Below are 21,469 nucleotides of genomic sequence, written 5' to 3' on the forward strand. Positions count from 1 at the left end.
TATTCTTGCTTGAGTAAAAAGTCAGTCAAGCTGATGGAATTCCTTTCTCAGGCACTTCCTGTTGGCCTGGCTATAGGGAAGGACTACTTGACAGTAGCAGTAAATGGCCCACAAGCAGCAACCTGGGAAAGATTTTTATACAGGTAGGGTAACCAACTGTCCCAGTTTTCCTTGGACTGAGGGATTTTCTGCTAGATGGGACTTTCAGTCCCAGGCAAACCGATATGATTGGTTAGCCTTTATTCAGGTGATGAAGTTGAATCATACCATTGTAAAGGCGGCAGCTGTCAAAGTGCAGTCCCTGGAATAGCTGCATCAATATCACCTGGGAACTTGTTAGAGATAGAAATTCTTGGATCCACCTCAGACTTAAATGAGAAGTTCTGTGCATGGGGCCCACAATCAGTATTTGAATAAACTTTCCAGATGATTCTGATGCCTGCTAAAGTTTGAGAACAAGAGAAAGACAGTGAAGGGCACTTTAGTCATAGATGGAATCCAGAGCTTAAGGGATGGCAAGACTGGTCTATTGGAGAGGAGGCTGGAGAGGTTGGCAGGGTCCAAATAATGAAAATACCAGGTAAGGAGCTTGAACTTCATTTGGATGGCCATGGGGAACCAACTACAGAAGGGTTTTAAGGAAGGGTTCAACCTGGTTGCCTCTTTTTCATCCTAAACATAAAAATGGAATCATAATGTATGTATTCTATGGTTTATTTTCACTTAGTATCTCTGAGTTCTTTCCATCTCAGTACATTCAGACTTTCCTCATTCTTTTTTTTAATAATTTCTAGAGTATGAATTTAATAATTTCTGTATCAGTTACATTTTAGAGCTTATTAGATAAAAGGTTTCTTGGAGGATGCAACATGTATGTTAAGATCAGGATTTATTTAAAAGAAGAAGGTAATTCCTGGGTAGGGTAAGAGTATGGTTTACAGAGTTCGTAAAGGCTGTTGGTAAGACTCAAAGAGATAAAGTGATTTGCCAACAATCATAGAAAGTAGGAACTTGAACATAGTTTATCTTAACTTTGAATCGCATTTTTTCTTTCCTGTTGCTTATGCTTAAACCAAATTGAAAATACAATACTGTGGTTCATTGAGTATCTGAAAATAAAATACTGTGGTTCATTGAGTATCTGCTGGATATCTACTCTGTTCTAGGTACTATATTTAAATATTTAATCCTCACTAACACTCTTAAAAAAGAAATGGTATTATTTCTATTTAACAGATAAGGAAACTGAGGCTCAAGAAATTAAGTACCAGAGCCTCAATTTGGACCTTGCTCTGTCTGTCTCCAAGGTCCATGCTCCTTTCACTACACCATGGGGTTACAAGACCTGGGACTAGAGCAGTTTCATTTAAGGAGTGATTTGTGATAGGCTCAGGTAGACCCAAAAGGACATATTTCAGAGCTCAGAAATTTTGAATCACAGGAAGTCCAGGGGAGTCCTCTAAGAAGTCAGATTAACAAAACAAGATGAGGGAGAATATGACTGAGTTCACACAACAAGTGTGTCTCTGAGTAGGCATTCCAGGACTCGCTCTTTTCCATTGCCATCACATTCACAAGCTCCTTTTCGCAGGTCTCCATAGGTGATATCCTGGCTGTGATGGATGAAATGACCCTTGACAGCTATCCTGAAATCCAGACCCAAGCAGAAGGAGCGGAGGCTAGCTCTCAGGTACCACCAAAGCTTTGTTTACTGTGAATGGAATAATCCCCGCTTTGCAGCAGACAAAGCTTGTTTTTACTTTTGGGTTGAGGAGCACATTCTGGGTAAGGAAGGGTAGACAACCCCCATCCACAGCACTAAAGGCCCAGTGAAGCTCTGTGGAAGACCTTGTTTCTTGGCTTTTGGTGCCCCCTTGTGATTTCTTGTGAGAAGTGCTATTTCTCAGATCTGAAAAGCTGGCAGCGGCATCAGATATTGTGTACATGTTTTTGTGTGCCAGGCACAGTCCTCACAATAGCCTTGCAAAGTAAAGGTTTTTTTTTCTTCAACAAGTGTCTTTGTGGATATATTTAGTATTCTTTTTCTAATTTACTTTTTATTTTGAAATAATTTCAAACTTACAGAAAAGCTGTAAGAGTAGTTCAGAGGATTCCAGTATATCCCCACCCAAATCTCCCAGTTGTTAACTATATATTATGTTTATCATTCTCTCTCTTTCTATTTTATATAGTACATATTTTCATGCAGGTTATGTATGCTACATTTTTTTCTGAATCATTTGAGAGTAATACACAAATATTATGTCCACTTACCTTTAAATACTTAAAGGACACTGTTCCATAACCACAGTACATCTATCAAAACAAGGAAACTCACACTGATCCTGTACTGTCATCCAGTCTGCAGACCCCATTCAAATTTTGCTGGTTGTCCCAACGGTGTTCTTTATAATCACTCTTTCCTTTGGGTTCCAGGATCTAATCCATTTATTTTGCCTTTATTTGCCTTCTGTCTGGAGTATGTCCTCAGTTTTTCTTTGTGTTTTATAACCCTGGTATTTTTGGAATATAGGCCACTTTGGGTTTGTCTGATGTTTCCTCATGATTAGATTTAGGTTAGGCATTTTGGCAACAATACCCCAAAAGTGATTCTCTGTCCTAAGAACATCATATTGGAAGCCACACAATGTTGACTTGTCTCATTGCTAGTGATGTTAGCCCTTTTTTTTTTTGGAGATATAATTCACAAGCCATAAAATTTATCCTTTTAAAGTATACAATTTAGTGGTTTTTTAGTAAATTCACAAGGTAGTGCAGCCATCACCACTCATTCCAGAACATTTCATCACCCCAGAAAGATACTTCATATCCTTCAGCAGCCACTCCCCATGCCCCAGCCCTGGCAACCACTAATCAACTGACTGTCTCTATGGATTTGGCTATTCCGGACATTTTATATAAATGGAATCATACAATATGTAGCCTTTTGTATCTGGCTTATTTCTCTTAGCATAATGTTTTCAAGGTTCATTCACTTTGTAGCATGTGTCAGTACTCTATTCCGTTTTGTTGTCAAGGAACACCCCACTTGTAATGGTTAATTTTATGTGTCAACTTGGCTGGGCCATTTGCCCAGATAGTTGGTCAAGTATTCTGGATGTTTCTATGAAGGTATTTTTTGGATGAGATTAACATTTAAAATCAGTGTATTTTGGGGGGACGGTATAGCTCAAGTATTAGAGCATGTGGTTATCATACACAAGGTCCTGGGTTCAATTCCCAGTACCTCCTCTAAAAATCAATCAATAAATAAGTAAACCTAATTACCTCCCACTCAAAAAAAAAAAAGATGTTAAAAAAATAAATAAATAAAGTAAAATAAATGTATTTTGAGTGAAGCAGATTACCTTCCATAACATAAGTGGGGCTCATCCAATTTTGAAGGCCTTAATAGAGGAAGACTGACATCCCTCCAGCAAGAAGGAATTCTGCCAGAGGATTGCCTTTGGACTTGAAATACAACTCTTCCCTGGGTCTCCCACTTGCAGGCCTACGCTGCAGATTTTGGACTCTTCAAGCCTCATGATCACGTAAGCCAATTCCTTAAAATAAATCTCTGTATACATACACACATCTTCTTGGCTCTGCTTCTCTGGAGAACCCTAATACACCATTGTAGGGATATACCACAGTTTTTTAATCCATTCATTAGTTGATGGACATTTGGGTTACTTCCATTGTTTAGCTATTATGGATAATGCTGCTATGAACATTTGTGTACAGGCTTTTATGTAAACATATGTTTTTCATTCTACTGTCAGTGGAACTTCTTGGTCATGTGGTAACTCTATGTTTAATGTTTTGAGAGACTGCCAGCTGTTTTCCAAAGTGGCTGCACCATTTTACATTCCCACCAGCAATGTCTAAGGGTTCTGATTTCTCCATGTCCTTGCCAACACTTGTTTTTTTCCATCCTTTTTGTTATAGTCAGGCAATGTTAAGCCAGTTAAAATGGTGTCTACCAGGTTTCTCCACTGGAGAGTTCATAAGTATTTTGAGGGGAGATACTTTGAGACTATATAAATAACCTATTCCTCATCAATATTGCATCAGCTAGTTTTAGCATTCTTTGATGATTTCTGTCTGAATCAGTTATTCCTATGATAATTGCCAAATGGTGATTTTCTAATTCTATTATTCTTTTTACATTTATAATCAGCATTCTACTATAAGAAAGAACTTTCCCTTCTCCGTTTATTTATTTGTTCTCTCAATTATTCATCATAAATATATTAGTATAAATTACTCATGGACTCATCTTTTATTCTATGGATTATAATCCATTATTACTATTATTTACTTTGGTATTTAAATTGTCCAAGTTGGCCCAGTGGGAGCTTGTTCAAGCTGGATCCTGTGTCCATTTGACATGTTTCCATCATTCTTTGAGCATTTCTGTATTTTCTGGTACCACAGGATACTCAAGCCTCAAGTTATACTTCCCCTCCCCAGCTCGGGAATCAGTCATTTGCCTAAATAGCCCTGGTCCCTTTTAATGGAGAATGGTATTCAGAAACCAATATCTGGGTACCAATATGCTCTTTACTTCTGGGGTATTACTGCTCCTAGGCCCTATGAGTAGACAATACATATATACTTCTCTCTTTCTACAACCATCATTCTATATATATTAAAAGTCATGTGTTCACATTTACGTCTCCAATGCCACAGGGTTTATTTCTAGCCTTCTATGTAAATAGCTCCTTTCTCCAACAGTGAGAAACTTGGATCTCATGACTCTCAGTATATTCACTTTTTTGCTCAGTACCTCTGTGAGGAACCAGTCTGCCAGCCACACAAACTGTCTCCTCCATTTCACCACAGCCCCTGCACACCTCCGATAGGGTCTCCTTCTCCCTCTGCATTCATGACAGCCAGTCCCAGGCTGAGCAAGGCCTTCCTCCAAGTCTCTGAATTTAATTTTTAATAACATTTTTTTCTGGTAATAAGAGTAAGACAAATGGCCAATACACAAGAAAAGATGCTCGATTTCAGTAGTTAAATAAAAAGGCAAATACAGAAGAAAATTTGGAAATGCAAAAAGTATCAAGAGTAATTCCATATTTTCATTTTGCAACCAGACAACTGTAGCTATGAAGTAATTGTTTTAAGGTCATAAAACTAGTAGCTAACAGATAGGATTTGGCTCTGACTTTACTGCCTCAATGCTGAGGGAGCTTCTTCTATGTGATAAGTGCTTTTGTATAGTTTAATATGTTTACACCAACCCTGTGGTGGAGTTCATGTTGATAATGCCATTTATTCAAAGAAACTTAGACATGGGGCCATTAAATAAACATGCTTCAGGTCACACAAATGGCATGTAAGCACAGCAGCATCAAGATATGGTCACTTTCTAACAACTCAACTCACCCAAAACCTACACTTTGTGTCTTAATTAATTGCTCTGCCCTTTGGCCTAACTCCAAAAGTGCGTTTTACCACTTCTAGATATACCTAAATATACCTAAAATAGATCTTTTGCCTCAAATAATATGAAAGAGCTACTTTTAAGGCAGGCCCTCCTCTGTAACAGTGTGGCTTCAGAGGACCCAGGAAAGTTCCTAAATATCTCAGTCACTATCATCTGTAATGCCATCAAGGCACATCAGGCTTTTCCATCTACAATTAGAGATGAGGTTTAAAATGTAGCACTGCTCTTTCCCTGTGTAACTGATACTAGATCGTTTCTTAAGAACACATTTCTGTTTCAGAGGAGTAAGAGGCTGAGTGAGGGAGTAGTGCTCAAGAGAAGATACTCCTGAAAAAGGAGGAGGAGGAGGAGGAAGGGGAGAGGAAGGGCTATAGTGTGGCACTGGCCCAGGAATAGACCAATGGAACAATGGTCCAGATACAAACCTATGCATATGTAGAAACTTCGTATGTAACACAACAGTCAGTACAGATTGTGGGAAAACAATGAACTGTTAAATAAATGGTTCTGGGACAGTGGGATATCTAAAAAAAAATGATACCTACCTGGCACCATATACAGAAAAATAAGTTCTAGGTAGATTAAAAATTTTAAAGTTAAATGGACTTTTGGAAGAACATGTAAGTGAAGATTTTTATGACCTTGTATAGGGAATATTTCTTGAACTAGACAGAAAAGGTAGAAACAAAAGAAACATTGATAAATTTGACCCCATTAAAAAAATGCTGAAAAGACAAGCTCCAAGGTGAAAGGGGTTTGTATTTTATACTATCAACAAGAAAACATAAAATATAAAGAGTCACAAAAAATTGATTAAAAAAAAGTATAGCCTAATAGAAAAATGGACAAAAGATGTAAATAGGCATTTCAGACAAGGAAAAACAAATGGCCAATGAACATGAGAAAAACCTTCACGAACAAATGCAAATTAAAATCTATAAAGATGCTGTTTCACACCTATATTGGCAAACATTTAAAAACTTGACACCAAGAATTGGTGAGAACGTGGAGCAAAAAGGAACTGTCACACACTGCTGTTCTGCCACTGTAAATGAGAATCACCACCTCAGAAAACTGTCTGTTACCTTGCAGTTGATGCACATGCCCAAATACTCAGCATCAACAGAGAATGCTATACAACCGCTGTGAAGATAAGTCACACACACACACACACACACACACACACACACACACACAATTTGCATGAATAATACCATTTAAATAAAGTTTAAAAATATGAAAAGTTAAATAATGTTGTTTGGGATACATGCAGTGGTGTGTGAAGCTGGCTTGTGCCACCTTGGAAAACAGCACTGCTGCCCTCCAGGAGGTGGAGCAGAACTCCTCACTCTTGAAGGGTGGGCTGCAAAATGACTTCCTTCAAAAGAGTACAATCCAGAAATGGGGAAACAAAAATAACTTTATGGGGGAGAAACCTGACAAGCACTACCTCAGCAGGTGATCAACATCAACAGTGGTAAGTTATGGTGATGGTGTGTGCCTCTGACCTGATGGGAGGAAGGTGGCACTCTACCTCTATGATCTCCTTCCAAAATGCCCCAACCCCTATCTGATCATAAGAAAAACATCAAGCAGATCCCAGCTGAGAGACATTCTACAAAATACATGACCAATACTCCTTAAACTGTGAAAGTTACCAAAAACAAGGAAAGTTTGAGAAACAGTTGCAGCCAAGAGGAGCCTAAGGAGACGTGACAACTAAGTGCAATGTGATATCCTGGATCAGATCTTGGAACAGGAGAAAAAGAAAAAGAACAGCATTAGCTTAAAAACTAGGAAATCTGAGTAAAGTATGGACTTCCTCTGTTATAAATGATATAACAATATTGGTTATTATTTGTGACAAACGTACCATACTCATGTAAAGTCTTAATAATAGGGGAAACCAGGTGTGGGGTATATGGGAGAACTCATCTTCATAACTTTTCTGAAAATCTAAAAGCATTCTAAAATAATTATTTTTTAAAAATAGCCAAATGTATTTGTTCTTAAAACTTTTTGTTAAAACTAATTACTACTCTCCTTAAAAACTCTCTCTCTGGTTTCTGAGTTGAGTGACCCTTGTCAGGCTCACAGAATCAGTTCTTTGATTCCTTTTTTTCTTTTGGTCTTCTGTGAGGCAGAGCTGAGAAGGTAATTTGCTTAGGCAGGAAGGACTACAACTCCCAGAGTGCCCCTGTGCGGTTGTCAGGAGCAACCAAGGAACGCAAACTAACAGCCCTGCTGGAGTCAGGACTACCCACCCACTGACAACCAGCCAGCCATGGGCCAGGATTATTACTCTGTGCTCCAGATCACTCGCAATTCAGAGGATGCCCAGATCAAGAGCGCGTAAGTTGGGGTGGGAGTGAGGCTTTTGGGTTGTGTTGGGGAAATCCGCACTTTCATCTCTTCCAAACTGAACTTCCCCTCACAGTTTAGGCAGACAAGATAAACCTTGTTCCTTCTCTTGCTTCTTGCACACCTACATCCTGGCTTTGGGCTGAATCAGGGTTCCCAATCCATCATCCTTTACCCTGCCTGCCCTCCTGGATGCCCTGCTTTCCCTAGCAATGAAATGGGGACTGAGGAGACTTTAATATTATGGAGACCCAAAGGATTGTGAACAGGAGAGTGACCTGACAGATGTGTTACAAATTTTATTTTGGCTGACACGTGGGGTTTTCGCATTTAATAAACTGCATCTCTGAATAGTTCCATCAAGTCTTGGGGATTTACAGTATTTCTTAAAAAAGTCTAGGACAGGAATCAGCACATTTTTCTGAAAAAAAATTTTTTTGACGAATATTTATCGAGCATCTACCATATGGGTTAGGTATAGTCTCATCAGCTGGAGATATGAATCAGATGTGCAGGTTAACTTTGTTGGTGAATACAGATGTTGAATAAGTCACAGCAAGCATGATGAGGGTTAAAAAAGGGGATATACGGGGTATGTGGAAGCTATATTGGAAGGAGAGAGTCCACTTTGGAGGCTGTCATGGTAATCATGGCAAAAGATGAGGCTTGAAGCAGGGCAGTGGGCTGGGGAGAAAAGAAAGAATGGACTTGGCCATTAATTAGATCATTAGAGGGTAAAGAAAAGGGGAGGAGTCTAAGTTCAGTTAAGGTTGGGTAGTGGTAATAGCTATACTTACTGAATTGTGCAGATGCTGTTCTGAGAATGTTCCATCATTATTTCACTTATCACAGCAGCCCTGAGAGGTAGGTGCCATTATTATCCCAAGGCCATGTGCCAATAACTAGCAGAGTCAGTATTCAGACACCTTGCTGACTATAATTGCCCACTGGAACCAAGTCCTTTAGGGGACCTCTGGGGGTTAAGTGTCTACAGTGTGGTTGGAGAAACAAGACACAAATTCATGAAACAGAACAATTTAGGACTGTGTGTGATGTCACCCAGTGTTCACAATATCTCCCTGGCCAGTGACACCTGTCTAGGGAAAGGTCACAAGGATGGAGGGCAGTTTGGAATGCAGAAAGATAAGCCCAAATTAAGCAATGGAAAGAGCAAGGTCTGAACCTAGGTTCTACTTGGTAGCTGTGTGACATGGGCAAATTGCTTAACCTCTCTGAGCTTCAGTTTCCCCATCTCTAAAAAAATTTAAAGGGTTGTTGTGGTATTGAAGTGGAATTATATGAGATAATGAGTATGAAAATGCCCAGCAACTATTTGCATCTGAAACCATGGCATATGAAGAGTGATTAAAAGAACAGTATATGTTCCAAACAATATCCTTAACCCTTCTCCCCTGAAACAGCTCTTAAGGGATGAGTCACATGTTTGACACGCTCCTATGGTAGTACCTAGATTTTGACACCTCCCCCCAAAAAAGGTTAAATTTATGTAATGAAGAAAAGTACCATGATGATTCATAATTGCCCAGCTATTAACTTCTCAGTATATTCATTCTAGACTGCCACGCCTGGGCTGTGACTTCACCCCTTTCTCTCCCACTTAGGAAAGCAGGTGAATGAGAGTGATGTTACTGCATCTTTAAACTACTCAAATTTACATGAAAAACTGAACTCTTCTCAAACCTTGTTACTTTTTCTCACTGTTAGAGTTCTCTTGCAATTTCATACTTGACTGCAGCGTTTGTAGTTGAGAAGGGCTGGTTTGGAAGTCTCAGGGAGGTTGTGACAACCAATTATAAGGTCGGGGGCAGTCAGGGCACCTCAGGGCTCCTAGTATCAGGAGCCTGGGCTGTCCCTTGTAGTTTCCCTCCTACCTCTCACACCGTAATTCGTGGTCCCTAATTAAACTCTCCACAAATCTCTTTCCTCCTGGGACCCTGATGATACCTCAGATGCTGTGGGTGTGGCATCTCTGAGTGGTGGGATTGGGCAGATACAGAAATGAGGAAGAGAATGAGCACAGAGGTGGGGGACAGTGAGAGGACCTGACCTGTGGCCAGTGCCTCTGACACCAAGCCCTCTGACACCTTATTTTATCTAATCTTCCCAAGAGGCCTGTGTGTCAGTTTGGGCACCAAGACAGGATTAGATGTGCAAGAAGTGTTTTAAGGGAAACCCCTGTGAGGGTGAAGAGGGAGCAGGAGTGTGCAGACCACAGTGCAGATCTGATACATGTGAAAGGAGAGGGGGAGGGAGGGCTGAAGTGTGGCCTGGAAAAATCTCAGCCAGGCTGATAGGGAGGCCTCAGGCAGAGGTTGCGTATTGGAGGAGGCCTGGGTCCTGTAGGGAAGAGCCAGCACTGATACCCCCACCAAGCTGAGGCATTGGCTGGGAGCCGCTCAGAGCCAGTGCAGCCTCACACAAATGGCCAGGAGGACAGCTGCTGGTGCTGTCAGTCAACTGTGCTCCCTACACTGGGTTCTCTTCCCAGGGCTCTGAGTGATGCTCCTCCCCGGCCACCACAGCCCTGACTTACAGCTGGAGCATCAAAGCTCCAGGAGGCCACCAGGCAGCAGAGCCAGCTCTGAGCCGTGGTCTGAGTCTCAGGATACTAACCCTTGCTCCTCTAGGTATCGGAAACTTGCCCTTAAGAACCACCCATTTAAGTCCATTGAGCCATCCTCGGCAGAGACATTCAGGCAAATAGCAGAGGCCTACGATGTGCTGAGCGACCGTGAGTAACAGGGCTGAGCGTGGAGGGTGGCCCTCTGTCCTGCATCTATGTTAAGATCATTCCTTATGTCTCCGAGTGTCAGGCTTTCTGAGGGGGCCCAACAGAGAATAAACGTTCTTCGCTGCTCACATTTAAACAAACTGAGAAAATAAACATAATTAACTGCCTTTCTCAGCAAACACCAGCTCAGGTGGAGGACGTGGTGTGAAGAGCTCCCAGATACGCTGACAGGTGCCCCTCAGCAGTGCAGGACCTGGGGCAGGGCTCCTCCACATCCCCACACTCCACCCATCCCCTGCAGGGATGCAGAGTGAGATGCTTCCTGCCCAGAGAAGAAGGCTGAGGCTGAGGCAGACACGCCTACTTATTCCTAGAAGATCACTAAAGTTTCTCCAGCCCCAAGTTTTCAGGACTTTGGACTCTAGGATTTCAAAACTCTAGAATTTTTATATTCTAAAATCTCAAGGTTCTAGGATTCTGTTTACCCCACATAAGACAGTAGCTCTATGATGACTGATACAATTCAGATCCCAGGATGATAGTCTGACCCTTAGGCCCTTGGTTTCTTCTCCAGTCCCCACCCCTCCCCCAGCAAGTCTCAGTCTTCCCTGTTTCTCCTGTTGGGTATGGGGCCTTAGCTATATCCACTCACAATGAAATTAAGCCCCTAACTTCCAAAGTCTCCCTCCAAAGACTGCCAGACAGCAGGCATTTTTGAAATAAGGCTGTTTTTCGCCTCGCCCCTTTCTCTCTGTCTCACAACCTACTTCCCAGCCCTCCAGCTCTCTCAGCCTCAAAGGCTGGCCCCCTACTCAAGGTGACACATATCCACAGCGGTGAAAAGAGGCATCTATGACAAGTTCGGAGAGGAGGGCCTGAAGGGCGGGATTCCTCTGGAGTTTGGATCACAGACCCCATGGACAACTGGTTACGTCTTCCATGGCAACCCTGAAAAGGTTTTCCATGAGTTCTTCGGGGGAGATAACCCCTTTAATGGTAAGAGGTCCTGCCTGCCCCTTTGCCTTACTGGGGAAGCACAGAGCTTTAGAAGATGCTTTTCTTTGAGTAGTTTTGTTACCGGCCAGGGTTCTTGGATTTCTTTATTATTATTTTTTAAATTTTTTAAAATTTATTTATTATTATTTTTATTGGATTTCTTAATCAATAGAAATTGATGAGAGGCCAGACAAGAAATTCAGGCAAGGCTTTATTGGGACTCGTGCTGCAGCACGAGGGAGTGAAAATGAGTAACAGGTTTCCCTGCTCCCTCCCTGAGGAGGTGGCAAACTGGTCCCTTAAATGGGGTGGTGTAGAGGTGGATCCAGGGGTTGGGCCACCCTCTTGGTAGTGCTGTGTGTGCAGGGATCATGTGCTGTGTCCTGTTTTTGTTCGGGACTCTTCAAAGTGGTGGTGAGGTTTTTGGTCTTTTTGTATCTTGTTCATAATTTGCCCTAGTTGTACCTTTTAGTCCCTTCTAGTTTCTTTGTATTTTGTTGCTAGAGGGGATGTTTGTCCAGGTGCAAGCACTGTAGCAAAGGGTCCGAGGTACCAGCCTGTCTCAGCTTTGTTTACTTGAAGAAATATATATAGTACATGGTGGGAAAAAACAACAACAAAAACCCAATTCATTGAAAAAGAAATAAATCCCAGCCCTCCATCCCTTCCCCAGAAGCAGCCACTCATTATTAACAGTTTATGTATCTTTCTAGAAATATTCTATGCATTTATGAGCTTATATTTATTTTTTATGTCTTTTATTTTAAGGTAATAGGGCCACATAGTACACATTGATTTTTTTCACTTATACTTAGCGATTACCTTCTTATACATTATATTATATACAGATCTACTTTATTCATTTTAATGGCTGCTTAAGATTTCATTGTACAGGTGTATGTTAGTCAGCTGAGTACAGGGATGGATGGGAGGATGATCCCAGGTCCTAGAAAAACTGACAAAGAATTGACTTCCAAGATTCAGTCATCTTGCAAGGACAGTTCACCTTCAGACCTGTCTTGCTGGCTCCATTGAAGCAACTCAGAATCGTGATTTTCACTGCCTGGCTTCCCCAGCCCTTTCTCCCTGGCTATATCACAGCCTGTCTACATTTCAAAAGTTCTCTCTTCCTTGTCTCCATGTTAATATGCTTTGTGGCTGGCTGCTTCTCCACATCAGAGGTCCTGCCCACTGTGCATTGCCTTCACCTGTCGGCCAGAGGAGGCTGAGTTTATAAACTCCATGTGAGACTGGAAAAAGCAACGGACTTGGAGTCAGAGGACCTGTCTCAAATCCATGCGCCACCACTTATGAACTGTGTGATTCTGGGCAAATCAATTCACCTCTCTGAAACAGCTTCCTCATTGTTAAATAGCCATTCCTCACAGGTCATTATCAAATGAGATTAATGTTTATGAAAACAGGCTTTGCATTCAGAAAAATACCATACGATGGGCCTGTCTTTCAGGGACAGATCCATGGAGAGAGGCTGTTCAGAGGAGCCAAACCAGAGCTTACAGGGGCATCGCCTGTTCATGGTTCAGGGGTCCCTCAGGCAGTTCCCAGGAGCTATACTGCTATAGTGCTTCACCCCAGGGGTTCTTGTGTCCCATCTCCCTGCAGAATTGCAGGGCTGGGCTTCCTGTGACCTGGGTTTTGAGGTGTCTGAGACCTGGCATATCATGGGTGCTATGTGAACAAATGAATTCAGTGGTGCAAGAGGGGACCTGGTAATTCATAGGCCTCTTGATGACCCATCACATCTTAAGGCGACAGAGTGAGACTCTGCCTTGCCCCCCAGCCTAAGGTCATTGTACTATTCTAGCCTATGAAGTTCTTTTTGTGGCACAAACTATGAGGGGCAGAGTACAGAAAAGCTGAATCATGACAGAGACCACTGACTACAGTTTACAAACGGCTTCACATCTAGCATTAAGCCTAGTGGTTAAGGGCAGTGGTTCTATAGTCATATCATCCTGGGTTCAGATCCCAACTCTACTTACTTGCTGTGAGACGGTGAGCTCTTTGACCTCTCTGGGTCAATGAGATAATAATACAAAGAGCTGAAAACAACACCTGACCCATGGTAAGCTCTCAGCTAGTTTTAATTCATCATCATCTTGTTATCTGATCCTCATGGTGGAAGGCAGGTCAGGCATGTTACCCCACCCCACAGAGTGAGAAACTGAAGCCTGGACAATTGCACTGCGCATCACAGGGAAGGGGCTCTTTGCACTAGGATGGAAGGTGGGACAGCAAGAGGGGTTATGAGTGTAGAGCTGGGCAGGGGCAAAAGAAGTTGAGGAGAGAGGAGTTTGGGGACACACTGGTGATGTCTCAAATTTGTTAGGGCTTAACTGTGCTCCTCCCACATCTCAGCTGCTGACTTCATAGAAATTTGAATCTGGGGTCTCTAGTGGTCTTGAGCTGGACTGGACAGTGAGAGGCAGTGGAGCTTGGGGAAAGGTAGGGAGAACTGGCAGGCTCTGACCCTCCTCCACAAAAGCTAACAGCGTGTCATTTCTGCACTACCAGGCACTGCCACCAGCGGGCACTCCTCTCCTGAGGGACACATCCCTGATTTTGGCGGTAGAGTGGGGATGGAGTCCAAAGCAGAGATGGAGCAGTGGAGAGTGGCAAGGGACAGTAATAATTGGATTTGCAGTTGAGGACAGCTCGTTGGACTGACCAAACTGTCTGAATATGAAAAGTGGGAATAGGAGGCTGGATATAACACTTGGAAACTGAAGAGGTAGGGGGGTTGTCTACGAATCCAAGTCTCTGGACACAATTTCTCTTACTCCTTACTTCTCCCCACCTCCTGCAGAGTTTTTTGATACAGAAAGAAATGAGGTGGATTTGAACTTCGGGGGGCTCCGGGGCCGAGGGGTCAAGAAACAGGACCCCCCAATTGAACGAGACCTCTACCTGTCCCTGGAGGACTTATTCTTTGGCTGCACCAAGAAAATTAAGATCTCTCGAAGGGTGAGTACTTGGGAGCCACCTTCTATCCCCTCCAACCCTACTGGTCACCTCCTTCCTGACCCTAACTGGAGACCTCATATATAGTCTCTCATGGAATCATGGAATCTTAGATTTAGAATTCTAAAATCTGAAATTTGGAAGGGACAGTTGAGGATGTAACCGAGCAGGACCATATGGGGCCTTCCCGGGACAGACCTCTCCCAGATATCCTCTGCTGTAGTTCCTTTCTGGAGTACCCAGATAATAGTATCTCATCTCATACATCCAAGTTTTTCAGATGCTAAAAACCACCACCAAATGGAAGAAATTAACTACTTGATGATCATGAGCACTTAGCCCTCCTTCTGGCACCTAAGGATTGATCACTATCAACCAATCAGAGAACTGCACAGCTGATCACATACCTTGGGACGCCCCTCCCTCAGCTGGCCTTTAAAAATGCTCAGCTGAAACCCTTGAGGGAGTTCAGGGTTATTTTTAGGGGGCACGAGCCACCCATTCTCCTTGCTTGGCCCTGCAGTAAACCCATCTCTGCTCCAAACTCCAATGTTTTCCTATTGTTTGGCCTCACTGTGCACATGGTCTTGTGTTCAGTAACAAGGGAATTAGCCTGGTTCTTTCCCAGTGCAGGAATCCCCTCTGCCTGCTCCTAACTGGGATGAGAGCTCTCCCTTCTCAGTTCAGCCCCATCCCTGAGGGAAGAGGAGGAGAATCTCCTGTGAATTCTGGTCTCTGGGTGTTTCCAGACAATACCCTCTGGGTTTCATCTGTGTGTACACCCCATGAATAAGAAGGAGCAGTGTGGGCATGGGGGGTGGGCTGGGGGACAGTCCTCCCAGGGTCCAGTCCTTGGCTTGGCCCTGTCCCATGGTCCAGCCCTGTACTAGACACATGAGCAAGGTCCCCTCATACCTTTGCCCAGCAGAGGAGTTGCCAACTGGAGCCATGCTTTCCACAGATGGCACCCATCTGGGCATGTGATTGGGGAATGGATGGAAGACATAAGAGATGGTAAGGCTGAGATATGTCGACCTCCAGTGGTATTTCTCCCTTTGGGATTAAGAGACCTGCCAGAGGCTCAAGGCCAAGCTTCTGGGGTGGGTGAGGAACTGAGTTCATGTTCACTGTGTGTCTGTTAGTGGCCAGGGCCACATAATTTCTAGGGCTGGAATTGTGGCCTTGATCAAATCATGGTGACTGCTTGGCATCTCAGGCCCCAGCCACATCGCTCGCCCTGCCATCCTGGAATCATAAGTTCTTGGTTCCAGTGGAATAGGGTGGGCATGGGGATGGCTCGGGCAAGTTCTCCCTGTTGCTAGAGGATTGAGCTGAGCATAGATCCCACAGACCATCTTTCACATGGGTAAAGGCCCACTGGGAAATCCTGAGCAAACCTCCCTCCCCTGTCATTTCACTACAGGTGCTGAACGAGGATGGGTACTCCTCTATCATCAAGGACAAGATCCTCACAATTGATGTGAAGCCTGGTTGGAGGCAGGGCACACGTATCACCTTCGAGAAGGAAGGGGACCAGGTGAGAGAGAGGGACGCTGACTAGAGTCAGTCACCAGGGCTCATGTGGTGGAAAGACTGAGGTGGAAGGAGGCAGTGCTTTTTCTTGCCTCTGGGAGCCCTGATCTGGCAGGGCGAACACAGGAGTGACTGAGCTGATCCCTAATGTGCCTTCCAAAGGACAGGCGGGGGTTGGTGGGAAGTAGGATTCACTGGGGTAGGCTTCTCAGAGGAGGGGCTATGAGGCCAAACTGAAAAGGCCCTTCCAGAAAACCTGGTCTAATCTCCTTTGTTCACATGAAGACATGGAGCCCAATAGAGGCGGGAACTTGATCAAGGTCACAGAGCCAATCAGTCCTTGTCACTCTTTGGCCTCCCCTGCCCAGGGTCCCAACATCATCCCAGCGGACATCATCTTCATCGTAAAGGAGAAGCTACACCCTCGCTTCCGCAGGGAGAATGACAACCTCTTTTTTGTGTACTCCATCCCCTTGGGCAAGGTGAGTGGGTGAAGTGGAGGAGCAAGGGGTGGGCAGATCAGAATGAGGCCCCCAACCCCACCACACCCCATATAAGGCCTGAAGGCAAGGAAGCCTCACCTTCCACTCACCCCGGTGCATGGTGCAGCCTCCAGAACTTGAGGAATGCCACACAGCATCTTCGTGGCTGTCTTCACTCCTGACTGTGAGTGGCCCCTCTGTGCCCTCACAACCCAAACAAGAAACGGCGCCCCAGCCTGGACTCTGCTGCCCCTCATCCACCCCACCTGCAGGCAGGCACTCAGTCAGTCCCGTCAATCCCACTGCCAGATCTCTCTCTGCCTGGTCCATTTCTGTTCATCCCCACTGCCTGGGTCTGTGCAACTGGATGTGTGCAGCAGCCTCCTCAGTGGCCCTCCTGCCTCCCTTCTCGTCTCCTCCAGACACTTCCCCACCACGTCACACTCCTGTCCAAGCATCTTTGCATGGCATTCAAGGCCTCCGGATATCTGGCCCCTGCTGATCTCATCCCCTGCATTCCAGCCACTGCCACTTAGAGCTCCTGCCCATTGGGTGCATTTTTCTTTTCACACCTGGGTTCTCTTATACATGCTGGGCCCTCTGCCTGGAGTGCTGTCTCCCCACCTCCCGTTCCTTTAAGGGCCTTATCAACTGCTACCACCGCTGTGAAGCCCTCCTGCCCCATCCCAGAATGGCTTGGGGGCCCCTCCTTGTCTCCCACTGATGCTTTTACTTCCTCTGTCATAACACATATTGACATCAGTCTCACCTACCAGACTGTGAACTCCTTGGGTGACTCACTTACTTGTTTGTCCTTGAACATCCTATTGTCTCCTTGAGGCCCAGCTTAGGGCCTGGCACTGAATAATCTCATAAAGTGCCTTTTAAACAGAATGGACATGGGGACCTTCCCTACTCACACCCTTGGCCTTAATGTCCCCTAGGCTCTGACCTGCTGCACCGTGGAGGTGAAGACCCTAGATGACCGTCTGCTCAACATCCCTATCAATGACATCGTCCAGTGAGTTCATTTGCTTGGGCCCCCATAGGCAAAAGAAGGACTGTCTGGGCTTTAGTGGGTGTGTCAGACAGGCCAGCCTGGTACAGTTGTTCAGGTTGCATCCAGCACAAGAGGGTGAAAGAGACTGAAATCCAGGCCCCACTCTGGCCAAGCTATAGGCTACATTCTCCTGGCAAATGGAATACCTTTTTCTAACTTGCCTAAAGCCACTGAAGAGGCTAGAGGCCCCCAGTCATTTCTTGTTGCCGTCATCCTCCAGAACCTCTCTGGAGAGCTCTGAGTTGCATCCCCTAAGCCCTTTTCCAAGCCAGGTCCTTCACATGGGAAGCTTGCTCAGCTGTCCAGCACTCCCCACCCCCAACCCAGGGTCTGCTCATGTTCCTTCACTCCTTGTCTGGTTTCCCATCTTAAAAAGAGATTCCCGGAATCCTCCATCAGAGATTTCCAGCTGTCTGGAACAAGCCAGACTCCCCTTCCCTCCCACCAGTTCTAGAAGCTGGTGATTGCCCCACACCTGAGGTAATGTGAGCCAGGGTGGATGGGATCTGTTGAAGTGCTGCTCTGGGGTGCACTCTGAACCCTCTTCTTTCATCCTCCCCTGTCTCAGTCCCAAGTACTTCAAGAAGGTGCCAGGTGAGGGGATGCCATTGCCAGAGGACCCCACCAAGAAGGGGGACCTCTTCATCTTCTTTGACATCCAGTTCCCCACCCACCTCACACCACAGAAGAAGCAGCTGCTGCGCCAGGCATTGCTGACATAGTTCTGGTGGGCTGGGAGCTGGAGGAGGAAGAGGAGGCTAGCTGGGCCTTACCCTACCTGAACCCCCACAGCTTCAGGGTGGGCGGGGGGCCAGCCCACTGTACAGACATGTGAGGATGGGATGACATGGGACTTTTAAACTGACACAATAAAGTTTTATTCCCTATCCTCCAGCTACACCCAGGAGAGTGTGTGTTGGAGGGATTTATATATACAGGCCTTCTTGTGGAGCAGAGGGAAGCGCAGGGCCTAGGAAGCTGAGGACCTGGGTCCCTGTCCTGGCTGTGTGGGCACAGTCAGGCCCCTGAGGGCTCAGAGCCTACCACGTTGGTAGTGCAGGGCAGTGCTGCATGGCCTCTGAGTGTCCTCAGTCCTATTTCTCATGACACACAATCCTTAGAAGGGCAGTCTCCAGTGTGATATAGTCACATTGTACTCAGGAAAACTGAAGCACAAAGAAAACAAAATTCTTGTCCCAGGTCACACAGGGCTCAGTGACAAAGCTGTCACCAGAACCTTGAAGGCTGCTTCCCACAGATTCACCCTTCTTAGATTAGAGGCAACACAAAGGACACATGTGCTGGAAATGGCTTTGGTTTCTACCTTGCCAGTCTCCATTGCCTTGTCTGTGCAGAGGGTCAGGTCTGTGCCTGCCTCTAGGCAGGGTGGTCTAGGAGGCAGGAGACCTGGGTTCTGCTCCCAGCTCTCCCACTGACCCCCTGGGCATTATTGCTAGTCTTGTCAGTAAAGCAGAGCTCATAACTCTCCACAGGCTGCCATGTCATTAGTGTGAAAGTGCTTGGTGAATTCACTTTGATTTCAGGGTTCCAGCATTGCTGCTAACGTGGCCTGTGGGAGTGCCAGCCTCCTGGCCCAGCTGGGCCTGTGTAGACCACACCTGCCTCCCCAGGCTGACTTCAGCAGTCAACAGTGCCGCATGCACCTCTCCTGTCCTGGGGGAGGACACCCCTCACTGGAGTCTGGGTTTGGGTCTTAGCAAAGTCCCAAGTTTATATGAGAGTGGGTGGCTACTTCTGCAGTGACTTTAGAGGTGTCAGAAAAGGCCCCTTTGATATCTAGATTGCTTAGATTCCACCATAAGCACCATATTAGCATAAGGTTTTCTTAACTGGGGACTCAGCACCAATCAGCCATTTTTGAACCTCAGGGGAAAGCAGCAGGAGACCTTGAGATGTAGACTCCAGACCAAGGTTCTAGGAAGCATCTCTGCATGTTCATCAAAGAATGTGGGCTTTGGAGTTAAATACACCTCAGGTGTTCTACTTACCAGTTTTGTGCCCCTGGGCAAACTGCTTCGCCTCTCAGCCTGTTTCTTACAGTGAAGATTATAACCCCTATCTTGCAGTTTGTGGGAAACAGTGAAGCAGACTCTGCCCTGAGGCAGGACCCAGCTGGTGAGGTGGTAGTAGGTGCCCTGTTATTACTAATAAGAGCAAACAAGTGGGTGAGGGAGTGTGGGACCTGCCTTGTAAAACTCTAGCATGCCAGGTCTTCTTTGGGCCAGGAGGAAAGCCTGCCCCTAACTTTTCCTTCAGGGTGAGACTCTTAAGCCTGTTCTCAGGCCTGATAAGAGACTGTTATGAAATTACCTGTTATCTTTAGTCCTGCCTTATGAGTCAGCTAAAGGAGGTCGTGTCATTATTGGTGTTAAGGGCTGGGGACAGCTTCTGAGGCCTCCTGGGACACTGTCCAGTGGTTCTACCACCTTTCCCAGCTCACTGTCCCAGGATCATGCACAGAACCATGATGGTCTCGAGGCCTTGCGTCCATCCCAGTGTCTGAACCACAAGGCTGGTGAATGAATCAGCTGACACACACACTTAGGGCAACAAATTGCCCATTTCCTCTGGTGCAAGTGAACAGCCTACCTCACAGGATGAACGATGACAATTAAAACTGCATGGGTTGCATTGGGTCCTCCACTTATGCTGCCCCACAGAGAACAGCCTGGGTGGGCTGCCACCTTCACCCTGGCTCACGGCAGCCAACCCTGTCCCTCTGGGGGACTGTGAGACCTCAGTTCAATTTGTCATAGCTAGGAGGATGAGGAATCCTGGTCTCTCCTTCCTTTTCCAGGACCCCTTGCCCATGCACTGAAGGACCCAGCCTCTAGCTGTGACCAGTGGGAAGGGTGCAGTAGCATCAGCTGCTTTAGGCCATATGAGAAGGGAGCTTATGTTCTCTGGGCCTGGCTCCACAGGTGCCCAACAGGATTCCCAAAGGACCCCAGCACTGGTCCCTGGAGGAAGAGTCCACAGGGGGAGGGAGGAGACTGAGTCTTAGTCCCAGTTCAGCTGCTGGCTTCCTGTGTCCTTGCCTGCATGACTTGTCTCAGCCTTCAGCTTCTTCAGACATTTATAAAATAGGCCTGGATGGCTTAATTTTAAGGGCTTAGCCCCACACAAGATACTTTGGGATTCTGGAACCTGAGTCCCCCATTGAAACAGAAGTAGCTATGCCCAACTGCTTTCCTGCCTCTAAGGACAGGTGGTAGGAAGAGGGACAGGGAGGCTGACTCTCCTGTGCTGCCTAAGCCCTGGCTTGTCCTGTCACCTTGGGATCTCTAGCTGAAGATGAGGGAGAGACTCCAAATGGAAGAGTCCTCAGGCTGAGGCCAGATGTTTGCTCTGTAGCCTGCCTCCTAAGGGTGTGACTGTGGAGGATGGGAAGCAGGCTGACTTGTCCTCACTCAGCCTGAGACTTTGAGGTGGGCTCCCCATTTGTAAAATGGAATAAAATAAGCACGTGGCATCAAGATTCCCAAGTTCCTCTAAATCTTCCAAGCAGCAAAGGAGATGCAGGGGAGAGAATAATACTCATTCTACAGATAAATAGGCCAGGGGGTTGAAAAGGCAGGCACTGGAGTACCAGGCATTGGTGAGGGAAAGTTCAAATGACCTGTGGAGACCAAGGCCATTGATGACTAAGGCCTGGTAAGGAAAGAGATGTGGACCAGATGACTTCCACAGACCCCAGATTGGATGCTGGAGATAGAAGGTGGGTCACACCCCCCTTTCCAAGTCTGGTGGCTCTTCCCCTGCCCACCAAGTGCCAAAATTGGCCCATCAGACCAAGACCCCTGGTAACAGACAGAGGGAGGAGACAC

General features: G+C 45.6%; 1 protein-coding gene across 3 annotated transcripts; it reads left to right on the forward strand.

The window, feature by feature from the left end:
* The first annotated feature begins 5 nt into the window (after positions 1-5).
* Positions 6-18,515, forward strand: DNAJB13 (DnaJ heat shock protein family (Hsp40) member B13). Of its 3 annotated transcripts, XM_064492697.1 has the most exons (11): positions 6-143; positions 1,592-1,690; positions 3,406-3,551; positions 7,600-7,807; positions 10,465-10,568; positions 11,403-11,564; positions 14,392-14,549; positions 15,970-16,083; positions 16,448-16,561; positions 17,506-17,582; positions 18,190-18,515. In XM_064492697.1, exons 4-11 carry the CDS (start codon positions 7,740-7,742, stop codon positions 18,341-18,343), a joined length of 951 nt encoding a protein of 316 aa, XP_064348767.1. In that variant the 5' UTR covers positions 6-143; positions 1,592-1,690; positions 3,406-3,551; positions 7,600-7,739; the 3' UTR covers positions 18,344-18,515. The 3 variants fall into 3 exon arrangements, with proteins under 3 accessions (XP_064348767.1, XP_031316171.1, XP_031316170.1); XM_031460311.2 differs by lacking the exon at positions 7,600-7,807; XM_031460310.2 differs by lacking the exons at positions 6-143; positions 1,592-1,690; positions 3,406-3,551; positions 7,600-7,807 and having other exon boundaries at positions 7,834-10,568.
* Positions 18,516-21,469: the final 2,954 nt, after the last annotated feature.

The sequence above is a fragment of the Camelus dromedarius genome, chromosome 12 (assembly GCF_036321535.1).
Source record: "Camelus dromedarius isolate mCamDro1 chromosome 12, mCamDro1.pat, whole genome shotgun sequence".
Classification (NCBI taxonomy): domain Eukaryota; kingdom Metazoa; phylum Chordata; class Mammalia; order Artiodactyla; family Camelidae; genus Camelus; species Camelus dromedarius.